Below are 16,569 nucleotides of genomic sequence, written 5' to 3' on the forward strand. Positions count from 1 at the left end.
ACAGAAATTTATAGTAATTTTAGATTTCATGAACAAATTAAACATACTGAGTAAGTTTATAATTAGGTAAGCATATTATGTTGGTGTCTATAATTATTCAAAAGTGGACAACGGTCCACTGTATTCTTACCTTTAAAAGATGGTCCTTTAAAGATCATGGATAATTTTGCTTGACTGGGATGAGAGACCTAGATTTGCAACCAAATTCTAACGCTGCCACCAATGCTGCTGTGACCCATTGAAGCATAAACACATATTCAAATAGAAATACAGAAAACACAACCCTCAAACAATGCAGAATATTGAGCATTACTTTTATTCAAAAATGTTTTCTCTACAAGTGCATACAGCACCTATACAAATTAAAAATAGAACACAAAAAAGCTTTACATATCACGTACACAGGTATAAAGGAGGGCTTGGGACATCTGTCTCAGGTCTTCCGGTAGTCAGGTAGCACTAATGCTTCACACTCTGTACATGGAAGAAAGGATGTGAGGGAGTCAAACTCAGCAGCATCCAGCTGCTTTGAAAGTGGAATGTGTGGGTCCCCCGCACCTTCTGATTTTGGCTCAAGAGGTGCTGGGACCACCCTCCTCTCCTCCACAAATCTTTAGTCTTAGTAATTTTTACATTTCTTTTTTTTCTCTTTTTAAATGTTACTTTTTATTTATGGGGCGGGGTTCCATCTCCAGGATGTGAACCGCGAGTTTCGTCGGGAGGGGACTGTTTACCAGGCCGGTGCAGTGTTGGCAAGACGTCTCATACGCCTATAGGGAGGAAAAGAGAAGAGGGGCAAGGTAAATGATAAGGAGGTTGTAGGTGTATTCTTAACTCTAAGGCAGAGGGTTATGTTCACGGGGGATTTTTATTTCACACTGGCCATTGGAAAGAAACATTGTATGCTGAATATACTTTTAATACAGCCACTCTTATTTATAAAGTACCAAGGCAAGTACTAAATCGCGACTATGCGTTATAAAAGTTCTTCTTGAACTCCTAAAGATTATTATTGCCCACTAAGGTCAGTGCTATCCTACTGGCAGCAAGTTCAATACTGCTAACACGGTTTCTGAGGCCATGGGGCTGCCTCATTAGTGATAATGGATTACAGGGGTTCATAATACAACACATGTAAGTGTACATGTCTGTGGCCCGATCTTTTAAAAAAAAAACTAAAAACACCTAATTTTGATTAGCTTTATGGGGAGTTAAGGGCAATCAGGAGCTTAATAGCCAATAGTAGCAGAAACCTACATATTGCAGGAGCAAGTATATCTCTAGAACAGTGAACAATGTTAGAACCAACTCTGCTGAATATACCTGCAATAACAAGGGGTTAACAAAGGTAAGTGCCTACAAGTGGACAGACAGATTCAAGAGGATGAAATTGACTGTCCACTTGCAGGCACTTTGTTCACTTTTCCTTTTCCACAATGTACAATTAAACATACTGTCCCCCAAAAAATTCTGATTTTACCAAATCAAGAGTATTGCCGTTCTTCTGGCTCTTAAAATGTAACAAGTGGAGATATCTAGTTTAAGAGATGTAGTGTATTTAAAGGTTCAAAATTGACAGCACATTCAAAGCCTGTTCCGAGATATTTCAAACAAAGCTACTAGGCGACTTGTCCTATAGAACCACCAGACACTGCCACCACTGGTCAGTGTGTCAAACCTAAGCACATTCAGAGCCAACTTCTTTAAAAAGGCACACAAAGAAATGAATGCAATAAAATACATCAATAGCTATAGGTAATAAAATAATTAAAATGTGGGTCATAAAAACAACTAGTCTGATATTTTCACATTTTCCATTCCAGCATGGTTAGATATAAAAGAAACAGATACTGCTGTTAAACAGCAGGTCCTAATATGCTCAGTTAATAAAAAAAAAATAAAAAAAGATGAAACATTAAACTTAAAAATAACCTGATTTCTCACAAATCTCAGGGGAAAACAATGGACAGAGGAACATGATAAATAATATCAGAATCCAAGTCCAATAGTCATGCAATTCCAGTTTTTCTATCAGAATGTTGACTGTATAACACACATTTGTGTCCAAGAGCCCTTTCATGAATTTAACCAAGTCTTCAAGAAACCAAATCAGAAACATGTACAACACTGGGTTCCTGATGGATTTCACCAATAGAAGAAATGAACGTTGACAAGAATGTCCCTGTATACCTGTTTGTTTTACCTAGGTCAATAAGGCTCCAGGGGGCTCCACAACCAGCGTGGGCCGACCTTTCTGAAATACTAACCACAGTTCCTTACTTTCCAAGAAAACATTAATACTGTCACTACACATTGCAAAAACAAAAAAAAGATTACAAGTCTTAATACTGCACATATATACTTCATAAAGCCACCACCTGAAATATAATCAGTGGCAATTCCTCTTACATTTAACCGCAGCATGCACCAGTAGAATTATGCTCTACAGGAACTGGCAGAAGTTAAATGATTATGTTTAGCATTTAAAGCAGCAAAGCCATCAATAACATTTCACAAGCATATTTTTGGCACCAGTTTGCACGTATTGCCTACCAATATAAAGAATACTAAAGCCTGATCAATACAAATGCAAGACGCTAAAAGGACATTAAACATTATTTAGTTAGAAGGGTGTACTTTTGCTAGAGAATCCAACAATATACCGTATATATTGTGGGTCCCGTTAACAGAAAAAGAGGGGAAGAGGGTGTCTGACTATCTCAATGTGAGACAAAAGGTGCTAGAAGTTGGAAATTAATTAAGTGCAATAAGGACCAAGTATAGGGACTAGAGAATAAACAAATACATTCCTAATAAGAATAAGGGAAATTGGGCATGTATGGTGCTACTAAGCTAATGGCAAGCACTGGGAGAAATGTCCAATCCCACCAGCTAAAGTCAAATGAAATACCAACACGTCACTTGCAAAGTGCGATAATGATTAAAAGAGCAGCTCCACTGGTTGAAGCACGACAGCACACACACGGATAAAGACACATCACTTCATAGGCTGGTGCACAAAAGCTGAAAAGTCTTCCTCGTGGACGCTCGGAGGAAGTGCCACCTTGTTGTCTATATTCTACCCCGGCGGGAAGCCCGGAAGGAAAAGCGTATGAAACGACGGTGGCACCTGGTGTTCCTGTCCTGGTCACGGATCTTCTTTTCCATTTCAGCATCTGTAAGGGTCTCCAGCAGAGGACACCACTGGTCTGCATCACCTGTATTTCGGATGGCAATTTCCACTGTTGGCAAGGGGTTTTCACTGAAATAAAGTAAACGGTGTTAAAACAAAATTATAATAATTTGAAGATTACATCATTTTAGTTGAGAATAATATTTACATATATTATAATAATTTACAATCCCTACTCTCAAACAGTAACAATCATCATTTATTTATATAGCGCCACTAATTCCGCAGCGCTGTACAGAGACCTCATTCACATCAGTCCCTGCTCCATTGGAGCTTACAGACTAAATTCCCTAATATAGACACACACACAGACGACGAGGGAGGGGGCCAATAAACCTACCAGTATGTTTTTGGAGTGTGGGAGGAAACCGGAGCACCCGGAGGAAACCCACGCAAACACAGGGAGCACATACAAACTCCACACAGATAAGGCCATGGTCGGGAATTGAACTCATGACCCCAGTGCTGTGAGGCAGAAGTGCTAACCACTAAGCCACTGTTCTTGAATTCAATGACAGAACACAGACACAAACCATATATTAATTATTGTCTGCAGTGTTGGATAATGGGGAAAAGAGAGCATACAACAAATGGACATACAAAGTAGACAAAACAAGTGCAGACATGAAAACAAGAAAGAGTAGAGGGTCTTGCTCATTATAGCCTATAATCTAGTGAGATAAGGGATATATACATTGAAAGATATACGAATATAGGGACAGGAACTGTATCAGCAGTTCAATAAGGTGTTGTAACTGGGTACTTATAGCATTTCAAAAATGGTATTATATTTGTTACAAGTGACATGCAAATGAAACATGAAAAGGGCTCCCAATTTATTAGACACATATACATCTTCTTAACTAAGGGTTTTTGCACCTTGTTGTGCTGTGTTGACTACACCAGAAATAACTTTTTTTTTTCTTATACAAGAGGAATATATTATTTTTTTAAAGCTTACCAATGTAATTTTTTAAGCAGCAACAGACGTGACATATTGCTTTAGAAATTACATATAGAGAAAATGGACAAAGTTGGGGCAACATTTACACAATTATTGCAACTTCAGTAATCTTTTTTTGGTAAACGTGAGAGCCGTGAACCTTTGCTTTTTCCCCCAATCTCTCTATTATTGTTATTTCTAACTAAGGGAAATCACAGAAAAGATCAATCCTTTTTTCAGTTCCACTGTTTAGTATAGAAGCACAGAAACAAATTCAAAGAAGAAGTTCCAAAAGCAAATCCAATATAAAATGTAACTTTTTTTTTGTGAATACCTAATGATCTTCTGGATTTTTAATTCAGGTAATTGTGAATTGGAGGGGGAACAAAAAATAATCACTGGAACATTTCGAACTTTTAAATTTGGCCATACAAGTGCATGTACTATATGGTTAAATCTGACAAGAGATCCAGTCACTTGCGGGCATTCACAGCAGCCAGACTGCTCAGGATAAAGGCAACAGGCAACAGTTATTGACTCAATTCCCTATCCAATATATTATCATACATAAAAAGCTCCCACTGCTAATTGTTAGAAAGTTGGAGTTAAGTTTTTAATTGTTTATTGTGCAACTTTGAAAAGTGTAAAGAAAGTTGGATCTTACTATTCATCACATCTCCCTACTTGCATAGATTTTCTTTTCTTTTTTTTCTTTTTTTTAAGGATGACTCCAGGGAAAAAGTAAGTTATCCGTTATATCCTCTTGCTATCAGAGGAACTAATTTTTATGGATATTAGAAGTCATCTGATATTTCTGTGACCTATACAAAAAGGTTTATCATGGAATTCTCAGTAAATTGTAATATAATTTCAACACAATTGCACCGACATACACCTCCTCACTTGTCTCAAAATATCTCCCAATGACACCTCCGTTCTGCACATAATCTGCGTCTCTCTCCCACTCTCATCACATCCTCCCATTCCCAATTACAGGATATTTTTCAGGGTGCACCCACTTTGTGGAATTCCCTCCCTCGCACAGTAAGCCTTTCCTCTAGTCTTCAAACCTTCAAGCGTTCTCTGAAAACCCACCTCTTCAGACAAGCTTATAATATTCCTCAACGGGCATCTTCATCTCCTTAGGTTACCCTATTACCACCATCTACACAGCTAACACAAGACAACAACCCTCTGACCAACATTGCTGTGTGACTTGATCACACAGCCCACTCAATACTTTTTACCTTTGCATTCTAGCTGGTCCAATGTGCAATATGATGTAGCACATGCCCTTGTGTTTCAAACTCCCATTGTCCCATACATTGTAAGCTTGTGAGCAGGGCTCTCTTACCCCTCTGTATGTATTACCCAGTATTGCTTTATTAATGATTGTTCCCAATTGTAAGGCGCTACAGACTTTGCTGGCGCTATATAAATAAATGTTGATGATGATAATGTACAGTTGTAAAAACATGATGCCATGTATGAAATCTCTTGTGCTCAGTAATCGGCTTCCCCTCTCATACATAGAAGAGTAATAATCACTTGGTGATCATAGAACGCTAAGACAGTAGCACTACAGCAAGAATAGCACCTTCATTCAAATGATAGCAAGGCTCAAACAAATATCCCCCTTCTTTTTAGCCGTTAGGCATTTCCAGCACACAGCACTCAGTTTGCACACTATGCGATGTGATCATAAACTAAAAAATGTGCAATGCGGCTTCTGTAAATTTCGGACGTGTTTTCCCCAAGAGTGTCAAGTCTATTTTGTGGAAAATTGAATGCCTTCATTGATAGTAATGCATTTATTAAGGACTAGTACTAGTCATGTAACAATTGTGAGCTGCCTGTTACATAAATACAAACGGAAAGAACTAGGCGAGTGAAAAAAGCTGCTTCTTGCCTTTGGCAAAACAAAAGTCAAGAAATTGACTGGCCTGTAGGCAGAGAATCAGGAAGCCATGTTTATTACATACACTATAAAGACATTTTAAATAGAATTCATGACATGCACTTTCCTTATAAAATTACCAGTTTCATAGCAAGTTCACTCATCAGCTTGCCAAGATTCACAACTTCTATAGCCAATCTCATGGGACATCTTGAAACCCTTAGCACTTGATTTATCTATATATGTACAAATACAATCTAAACATCTATCTCTCGTTTTTATTATTAAGCTTGTGTAATTGTGGTCCCCTCTTGAGCAAAACAAAGACTAAACAGCTATATGCTCTTGCCTACAAACATAAGCAAAGAACACAATATTAAAAAGACGACTCCTGAACCAAGAAAATATTTATACAGACTAACCCAAGTACTCGTGTAAATAGGACTCTTTCTTATATTCAGCCTTTACAGTCAATTCATGGCTTTGTCCCCCTAAATCTGCTGAAAGATTTAATCTAAATTCGCCCAGCTTAAGGTTCATCACATATTTACTGGAATGAGCCCAGGAAAGACTAATTTTTGGTGGGTTTAGAAAAACAAGACATTAATTTGCATTCCCATCAGCCAGTGGGATAAAAAAAAAAAAAAGCCTGTTTCGCATACTTAGTATATGTAAATAGACACTAAATCAAAAGAAGATCTGATTTCAGACGTGCGTCAACCACAAATAATGCCTTATCTAGACATCTTACTGCTGGTGACCAAGAAAAAACCCCAAAAAAAACAGTGAGAACCGCTGGGGGATCAGGCACACAAATTTGTCTATTTGATATACATTCAGATACTTCACAGTAACAATAAGTTCAGTGACTTCTACAGTTGACAATATTTACAGTAAATGAAAATTATGCACTTGTGAGCTAATCAAATGTAAAACACACAGTTAATGTTATCAGACACAAGAGTATATTTGCAGTTAACTTTAATAATTCCCATCAGAGCAGTGAGCTGTGTGAGCATTTCTTGTTACCATTAGGCATTTATAAAACCGAGGGTACACAAAAAAGGTGTCATTACTCGTATCTTGTGCTCAGATTCTAGATTACTAGCTCAGAAAATGATAGCACACTTCTGATTAGTGCAAAACACTTGAGGTGCCAGTTTCAATAAAAGTCAAACAAAGTTTCTTTAATGTAACTGGAATCCATTTGATATAGGAATATATTTCAGAAAGCAATTCATTGTTTGTGCTCTAGCAAAACACTAAAGAAAACAATCTATGTAACTGTAAATATAGAAGCATTTCCTACCTGAATGCGTAAGTTTTCTGGTGCCAACTGAGCTGCCCTCGGATGCTGTATGCAATAGTGGTGACAAACTCCCCACCCAAGCCAAGCTCAGAACATAACTTCAGTGCAAACTTCTCTGGGGAATTCTCCTTTTCGGACATGTCCCACTCAAACTGGTCCACTAAGGATATGTTCCCAACGTGGATATTTAGCTGAGGAAGAACACAAGGACAAAACCGCAAACCAAGAAGTGAGGCTGCTATCTTTCATTCACCAACACAAGATTCAGTCACAATCTTTGCTGTTACATATTCAAAATCTTTATATGCCATGCAAAATAGCATCCAAGCATCAAATCAATAAACACATTCTGCATGCTTACAACTGCACTAAAAGAGGCCCATTCAACATACTGCAAGGGCATGCATTGGAGTGGGCTAAAAGTAAATCAAGCTGCTAAAACATAAAGGAGAGAACACATTGTAAAGTCTGCTAGATTTCTCTCTTAGCTGTACCTTGATGATGACTCTCTGGTCAGACTGGTCCTCCAGAATGCTGTCAGTGGGATAAGATTCTATCTGCTGGCGGATAGCTGAAGCAATAGCTGGGACAAAAGCAAGCGGGTTGAGGTCTAGGTCGTCGCACAGAATCTCTGCAAACATTTCTGGGGTCATTAACTTCTCTATTGAAGAGAAAAAGAAGAGAGTTAAACAACATAAACATTCATTTCCTACATGCAAACATACTTCTTGTGTGTGATTAATACTATCATCATCAGCTATGCATATAGTGCCATTAATTCCGCAGCGCTGTACAGAGAACTCACTCACATCAGTCCCAGCCCCATTGGAGCTTACAGTCTAAATTCCCTAACTTACACACACACACACACAGACCGAGAAAGACTAAGGTCATTTTTTAATAGCAATTAAACAATTAACCTACTACTAAGCTTTTGGAGTGTGGGAGGAAACCCACGCAAACAGAGGGAAAACATACAAACTCCACATAGATAAAGTCATGTTCGGGAACAAACTCATGACCCCACTGCAGTTAGACAGTAGTACTAAACACTAAGCCACTGTACTTTGTTTCATCTACTAAAGAAACATCTGAGAAAACATTATTCAATCTATTAAGTGGATAGTACATTATGCTGCAGGAAAGCTTTGAGATGGGTTAATTGATGCTCTCTTAAAGAGAGGACAAAATACAAAGTTTTGTATTTGCCTTTACCTAGCCTTTTCACACTCGTGTGTACAAGACCTAACAATATTCCTATATTCATTGAATGTCAACAATATAAAGGTAAAAGTACCATTCATGTTCCACGTAAAGGCATCGCGCAACTTCTGCCCATCTATCTCCATGTCCAATCGAATGGGAACTAGCACTTCTGGTTGAGAAGCATTCTCATGAATCACTGCTGGATCATGGTCATCAAAGCTGTAAATCAATAGGAAACACACTGCTAAACAATAAAGATGGTCACTTACTAGCTCAAATATCACAATTTGATGTAGTCAATATGAAACCAATGAGAGCATTTACACCTTTGTAGCATTGTAACATGCATTTTCTTTTTCGCAACACACAGAACCTAAAGATAACCACTTCCCAAACACTTAAAGGGCTTGTCTACTTTTTGGAAAAATCTCCTTCCTTTTATTCAGAGATGGGTAACAAGCAGCCCTCTGAACCTTAACTTGCTTTTCCAGCTTCTTCCTGCTTTATTACCAGATTTATTTTAGCTTGTAACACTTGTTTAAAATGTTTGTTGATATGTTATTACAGATAAGTTTTGCTTTCTTTGATTAAATGTATTGATTTCATTTATTACAGAGATCGAGGGTAATGTGTGCCCCTTTTTAAAGGTTAGAGGGCCACCCAGGCAGTCCCTAATGTGCATCAGGTTGCCCATCACTGATGTACCAGTGCTGTCATGAGGGTGGCACCAGTATGGATAGGACCTGCAGTCATCCAATCAGGCATTTCATTCAATTCACACCATCCATCCTAGCAGACAATCTGTAGGATTGTTCCAGCCCAATACTCTAGTGGGATAGTTGCCCTAAGGTGCATGACACCTTTAACCCAGAACATACATACCTGTCAATAAAAAGAGAGCAAAGCACACTAAAAGAACCTGCATTATAATTCACCATATGTTATTGTGTGGAAGCTGTAATTAACCATTCGGGCTAATCATTGAAACATGACTAGCACAAGAGGTAGATGTGGAATAAACTGACAGTAAAGATGACACTGGGCAATCAATTATAAGTCTAATATTACATACTATTCACAAAGTAAGTGAGCTGCCTGACTGCCAGTTCTCGCATCTGAAAAAGCAGCTAGGTGCTGGGGAGGCGCTTTAATATTACACAACTAATAAAAAATAAATTTGTGGGACGTGTACATATCATTTAAATGAAACAAACTAATATCTCTGGTGCAATTGTAAGCCACATTCATTATGTAACAAAAAGTGTAAATCTATTTCAATATTTATTAAAAATGTAATACTTTTTGTTCTTTTCTATGAAATGGTCAGAGGTGATCAACTATACTGTGGTTGAAAATACATGTTATCCACTTTTAACATACATTTGGTAGTGAAGTCATTTATACCCAATGTGTCATTTTATTTCATATAAGTGGCTATTTGGCTTCTTTTATCAAATAGATACAGCTGCTTCTTGAAATACTACTTCCGATAGTTACCAGGGGAAATTACTTTTGCTTAGCCGCTGTCTGTGCACCCCTCTCCACTCCCTTTTCCCGGAGCAAACATGTATATCTACTAAGACTACATTCCATTTAACATAGGATAACATCTTCTACTATAAAATGTACACCATAGGTTAAATCTAACACATCAAATAATATGGATACAAAATGTAAGAAACAATGCTAATCTCACCACAAAGGGAAGGTCCTTTTCTTGTCACGACCTAAGCGGTTTCTGTTGATAGTAGTAGAACAGGGCACTGCATCCAAGTGGTGGGAGCTGTTAGGCAGTGTTGGAACCCACTGGCTGTTTCTTTTTGCTTTCTGTTCCCTATAATCAAAACATAATACAGCTGTCAGATATTTCCAAAAATAATATATGCTTAAGGATACGTGTACTGTACCAAAAGGTTTTAACTAATATTTACCAGGTGATTCAAACAATGTATATTACTATGCACCTGAATAAGTGGGACTAAATACATAGGAACTTGTATGGTCGATTCTTGCACTTTAATTTTAAACTGCACTAACACATAGTAAAATATTCGATTTTAGATCTGTGGCTCAAACATAACTTACACTTATAAAGTATGCTTGTTCTCAGAGTCCATTCATGCGTTTGGTCAATTTAACTATGTTTAAAAAATAAATATGCAATGACAATTCTAGTACAATGTTGACTTTCTAGCTCAAACTGATTACTCAATGTCATGACAATATGCCCACCAATAATACAAACAACAATACTAAAATAGAACAAAACAAGGTGATGGCCGAGCTTTGTTTCTAATAGAAGTGTGTTCGACACAATAATCCAGCATCGGGAGCCTGACACTGCTACTATGTGTTGGAGAGACCTTTGCCCATCATGCATCCATTTCTATATTCACATAATGGCAATGCCCATGCAATATCCAGTGCTGTCCACACTAACATTTGCACTAGTAGAGAGGTCACAGCCTCCCAGCAAACGCACTTCTATAGTGAACATTCTGATGATCTGATAACAACCTATAGCCAACTAAACACACTTTTAAACCGAGGACATCCCACATATGTAGGACATATTAGGGCAGATTCAATTCCTATTACTATGGTAATAGCTGCGCATTATTACAGTTACTACGGTAATTTCAACGCCGATTTTGCTTGCGGCTCTGTGAGCCGCATTAAAATTGCTGTAGTCACAGTAATAATGCGCAGGAATTGAATCTGCCCCGAAGAGTGAATACAATAAAGTGCTCAAGCCTTAGTGAAATGCAACTAATAGTTGCCATAATCATAATGATTTGGGGAATCAGAATTTTATTAAAAACCTATGGGATGGAGCCAAAAACCCAAAGAAAATTCTGGTTCAGTACATTCCTAAATTTAACATCAATACAACAGACAGTTCTCCGCATATAATCCAAGTTAAGCAAATTGTTATATATAATAAGACTAAATAGAAGAAATAATCTCTTATTTAAATATCAAAATTGTAGATACATCTAAAGCAAAACATATTCAAATCTAATGGACAAAGAATAGAAGCTGTGAAATACAATATAAAATACTGGTTTCACCTAGAAACAAATCAATTGTGTTTGTGCTAAAGAATTACCATTTTCCCTTAGGCTTTACATCAAAATTGCTATGAATCCTAGCATTCTTCAAGCCTTATGTTCACATTTCTCATCTTAACAAAATATAAACATACAGTCCCTATAGAACATGGTTTCTCAATCTTGACAGTAAAGATGTTATGTAAAAATGTAAAGTATATGTTTACCAAATAGCCCTAAAGTGTGTTTATTTATACTAAGTACCCACTAATATGGGTACATTTATACCACACAAAGCCTTATGTATTAAATGATTTTAAAAAAACCTTGTGTATGTTTTATTCTTTACTAAAGGTTATTTTGAGTTACATTACAAGACTGAAGCACCCGTCCTTGAATACGAGGATTATATATTACAAAACAATACATCAAAGCTTAGGTATTATGATGACTGTTGCAATGAACATCGTCAACTGGTTCCAAACCAACCACCCCATACCCCATAATATACTGATCAAAATCAATTGGATTATTATTGGAAATGTTGGCAAGTGAAGTCAGAAAAAGATGGCAGATGGCAGTATTTAGTCTACGAGCAGGGCCATCTTCCAATTCCTCCACCTCAGAGATACACAAGTGCAAAATACATGTAAGAACCATATAATGCAGACATTTATGTCAACTTTTTTATTCTCACACCAAATACATTACAAAAAATTTGTCAAGACAAAGATTGCAGTTTCTTTTTGTACTGCATATTTGCTAGAGTTGCATTTCTAAAATGCTCATATTTGGGGAGTTCACATGGCACAACCATTCAGAGAACTCCAGTCTACTTACTACTTTCCAGCAAAACCCTCCTTCCCTATAAACTACTGACAAGGGTGCCCCAGAGTGTGTGTGTTAATCACTTCTGGCAGGATCATCTTCAGGGAGTTGTTAGCCCCAGAACAGCTCTGCTCAATCTATTCTCCAGAAGAGAAATTGTACGTAAACAGGATCTGTGCAGGTTGATTTCACAAGTAGCATCTCCAACCTACACAAGCTTTGCTCATTTTCTAAATTCTTTATGGACAAGAGATTGAGCAGGATGGAATGGGGTGAGGGGTTACATATGAAATAAAATTATAACACTTCTGGATTAAACCTATGTCCATTTAAGAGAAAATAATCCCAAAGTGGGGGGAAAAAAAAAATATTTGGGGTTTCTAAACTTCATTTTCTATAAAGAAAGCAGCAAATGCACAAAATTTACACGATTGTGTACAGACCTGGGACAAACAAAAAAGTCTCTTTACACACACACACACAAACACACAAACATAACATATGGAATAGCATTTCACTTACCTGAGGTAAGTTGGAGGTTCTGTGCTAATAGAAACAGCTTTGTACTTTTCATCATTCCCATCAAGAATCTCCTCAACTTCTGAAGCTTTCAAGAGTGTAACACTAGTAGCTAATGTTGTGTATCCATGATCTAGATATGGATAAAGACAGAGTATTAAAAGGACATTATATATCTACATCATGTGTAAATTAATCTCAATCAGGGGAAAAATCTTTTCAAAGATATATGTTACCATAAAAATATTTAAAGTTTTATAACTGCATAAGCATCAATAGAAAGCTGTTAAACATGGACAGAATGAAATCACGATGGGAGGGAACTGTAGTGGCTATGTGCTACATTTTCTTTTGCTCCAAAACATTGGCAATTTTAACTTGGTGTGACGTCGCCCTATGAAGTGAATTGGAAAGGATTTCTTGCAACAATGGAGCACTAGATTGTAAGCTTTTCTGTGCATTTTTATTAATATTGTATCCACCTCAGAAATGGAGACAATAACCATAATTTTTTGCCCTACCTTAAACATACAAATACACTCTTTACTTGGGATCGTTAATTAAATTAAGTCATTCCTGTGCGTAACCAAACAAAGTAAACTATGTATTCTATATAGACTAAATGTGTACAGCCTGTAGACACACATGTGCGATAAGTTTTGAGATCAGATATTGGTCTATTACTATGCATAGGTAAATGTAGAGCCATGATGCCAACCAGAATAATCAATGCAATGTAATAAAGATCATGTTGAGTATTACTTTCAAGCCAGTTTAACCCTAAAATAGACAATACACAGACCTTGGGCAGCAATTAAATTGTTTAGCCCAAAAGGAGGAATCAGGCAGCACAACAGGAATATGTTGGTTCAAAATTATCTAAAATGTGCTAGGGAAACAAACTGTAAATAAGCCCCTGACTGGACAGTAAAAAAAACAAAAAAACAAAACACAACAACAACAAAAAACAAAACATTAAAGCTACATTACATTTCTTCCCATGAGAGGAGGCTACAATTTTCTTTCTTTCTTCAACTGTGGCCAAGCGTCTCCAGAGGGAAGGATACCTTTTGTACAGTGAGCCCCTAAACATGCGCAGGTAATTTCCCACCTGTGAACAGAAACATGAGAGTTGCTTCTTATATGCCAGTCACAACATTCATATGATAAGACATTTCACAATGAGGATTTGTGTAATTGATACTCAGTAGTGGATCACTCTGACCCCTCAAATTTCACTTTCTAAACCCCCTTTGTTATTATAAATAAAAAGGTATACACATAAACAATTTCAATTGCACTCACCACAGCTTCTTACAACAGTACCAGAAATGTTATTGATCTTTAAGTTATTCTATCCAACATGATTCATTTACCTTACCTCCCAGTTAAATGTATTAGCTTATCAGTTATTTAATTTAACCAGGTTACAGCAACTGGAAAGCATTCTCAAAATCCTGAAGCAGAAGACTCTCGGAGAGTGCAGTTGGGTTCAAGTGAAAGTATTCCAAAAACAGAAAACCTAATCTTACCCTCTTGTATGTACCCTTTCCTCATATTATTGTCTAACACTCCTTTCTGTCTGTATGTCTGTATGCACCCTCCCTCCTGTCCTTTGTCTCAGGCCTTGCTCTCTACAGCGAGATCCTGCTGCGTTTCACAGCCGTGAGCCTGAGCTCCCTATCACATACCTCGGAGCCGATCATGTAGAAATCGCCATCCTCCTCTAATTGAAATTTCACCGGCTTCTGGCCGAACGTTTTACTCAGCGCCATAATCATCTTGCCGTTTCCCAGCGCCGGGCCCGCCGCACCGAGCATGCGTGGAAGAGCAACCTCCCAGTGAGCATGCGCGATGCAGGCGGTAACAACTGGGCATGCGCGGAACTGCAAGCTCGCGTCTCCCAAAATACAACGCAAAGCAGTATGGTCAGACCTGTGACGCTGTCTTTGCTAAGCTAATTCCTGGTGTATTTGTTTTTATTGCAGCATTAATGTGCTAGGACAGTGATGGCTAACCTGTGACCAGGTGTTGTGAAACTACAAGCCCCAGCATGCTTTGCCAGCTATCAGCTAGTTATCTACTTGCAAAGCATGCTGGGGCTTGTAGTTTCACAACACCTGGAGTGTCACAGGTTAGACATCACTGTGCTAGGACTAGGGGTTGTCACATTTTCTCTGAAACTTACAATTAAATATATTTCTGCTCAATGTCAGTGGTGGAACTGGAAATTTAAAGTGCCAGTATGGAAATTTAGAAGGAATGAAAAATGTAATGGGAATGTAAGTAAATCATACTTGCCAACTCTCCCGGAATGTCCGGGAGACTCCCGCATTTTGCGAGAGTCCCCCGGGCTCCCGGGCGAGTGTGGCAATCTCCCGCATCTGGATAATTCTGCCCACTTCCTAGTGAAGTGGGCAGAATTAAGTCCCAAACGCCGCAATTCCCGGTGAAATGACGCGTTATGCGTCATCACGTCGGGTCCAAAATGCCGCTATTTTGGAGCCCCGCCCCCTGTTACGCCCACCTCCTCCGCAGGCTCCCGAAGTTGACCAACAGAAAGCTGGTATGAAGTAAATGGTATTTGATAGGTTTACAACATACTTGCCAACTCTCCCGGAATGTCCGGGAGACTCCCGCATTTTGCGAGAGTCTCCCGGACTCCCGGGAGAGTGTGGCAATCTCCCTGATCTGCCCACTTCCTAGTGAAGTGGGCAGAATTCGGTTTAAAAGCCGCGATTCACCCGGAATCGCGGCGTTTAGCCCCGCCCCCACTGTAAAATTATGCGATTTCGGCGCCCCGCCCCCTGCACGCCCACGTCCCAGCCGGCATCTCCCGGAAAAAGAAAAGCAAATGTTGGCAAGTATGGTTTACAATGTAGGCAGTAGGAGAAGTGGTGGTATGGCATACCACCGTATACAATCCCACTTCGACCCCTACTCAATGGAATAATATTAATAAACATGTAATACAAAGTTATACCCAGGAACAGTTTTTATTTATAAAGCGTCAAAAATATAATTTTACTTTCTTGCTCTGTATGCTTATTTCAATTCTGAGGGGCATATTCAATTGTCAGCGGAAACGCAGAAAACCTCGCGCTCTGCGCACTATTACCGTTATTACGGTAATAGTGTTAGTGTGCGTAAAAAACGTTATTACGGTAGTTTTCTCGCTGGATTTCAGCTCGCAGCTCCCTGAGCCGCGACCTGAAATCCAGCTAACTATTACCGTAATAACGGTAGTAGTTTTAACGGGGCTGGGAATTCAAAGAATTGAATATGCCCCTGAGTGTTTGTTTTTATCTGTAATGTCGAATAATGTATTTAAAGGAACCTACACTGGACCGTATATTTGTAGGGTAGCCCACCAATACATTCATTTTATAAGACAGGGAACAATTTACTAACACGCAAAAAAAAACAAATAACAAATCTGCAAACACTGTTTTGTGACTTCCACCTATTGCTGAACATGAGCAGTTATAGAGAAGTGCATGGATTTGTGGACCAAGATATCAGCACGTGCCGAGATGCAATATTTATCTTTTCCTTATTGGGTGATTGTGAGCGTGCCTCGCAGAGGGCAGTGGTAGTAGACAGGAAGGTGAAGTGACATTTTCA

General features: G+C 38.4%; 1 protein-coding gene across 1 annotated transcript; it reads right to left on the reverse strand.

Moving 5' to 3' along the window:
• Positions 1–300: 300 nt before the first annotated feature.
• SMARCB1 (SWI/SNF related BAF chromatin remodeling complex subunit B1) lies at positions 301–14,783 on the reverse strand. The gene is made up of 9 exons (XM_075215788.1): positions 14,637–14,783; positions 13,936–14,056; positions 12,949–13,078; positions 10,245–10,382; positions 8,640–8,767; positions 7,837–8,003; positions 7,343–7,533; positions 3,131–3,262; positions 301–770 (listed from the first exon to the last, which is right to left on the reverse strand). The coding sequence occupies exons 1-9, from the start codon at positions 14,763–14,765 to the stop codon at positions 731–733; spliced, it is 1,176 nt and encodes a 391-aa protein (XP_075071889.1). The 5' UTR covers positions 14,766–14,783; the 3' UTR covers positions 301–730.
• Between the last annotated feature and the right edge of the window lie 1,786 nt (positions 14,784–16,569).

The sequence above is a fragment of the Mixophyes fleayi genome, chromosome 1 (assembly GCF_038048845.1).
Source record: "Mixophyes fleayi isolate aMixFle1 chromosome 1, aMixFle1.hap1, whole genome shotgun sequence".
Lineage (NCBI taxonomy): Eukaryota > Metazoa > Chordata > Amphibia > Anura > Limnodynastidae > Mixophyes > Mixophyes fleayi.

Coding starts and splice junctions, on each gene's coding strand:
- SMARCB1 (XM_075215788.1), bottom strand. CDS start 14,765: ATGCTCGGTGCGGCGGGCCCGGCGCTGGGAAACGGCAAGATGATTATG. Junction 14,057..14,636: donor TCTACATGATCGGCTCCGAG/GTATGTGATAGG, acceptor TTCTGTTCACAG/GTGGGAAATTACCTGCGCAT. Junction 7,534..7,836: donor ACCAGAGAGTCATCATCAAG/GTACAGCTAAGA, acceptor GTTCTTCCTCAG/CTAAATATCCACGTTGGGAA.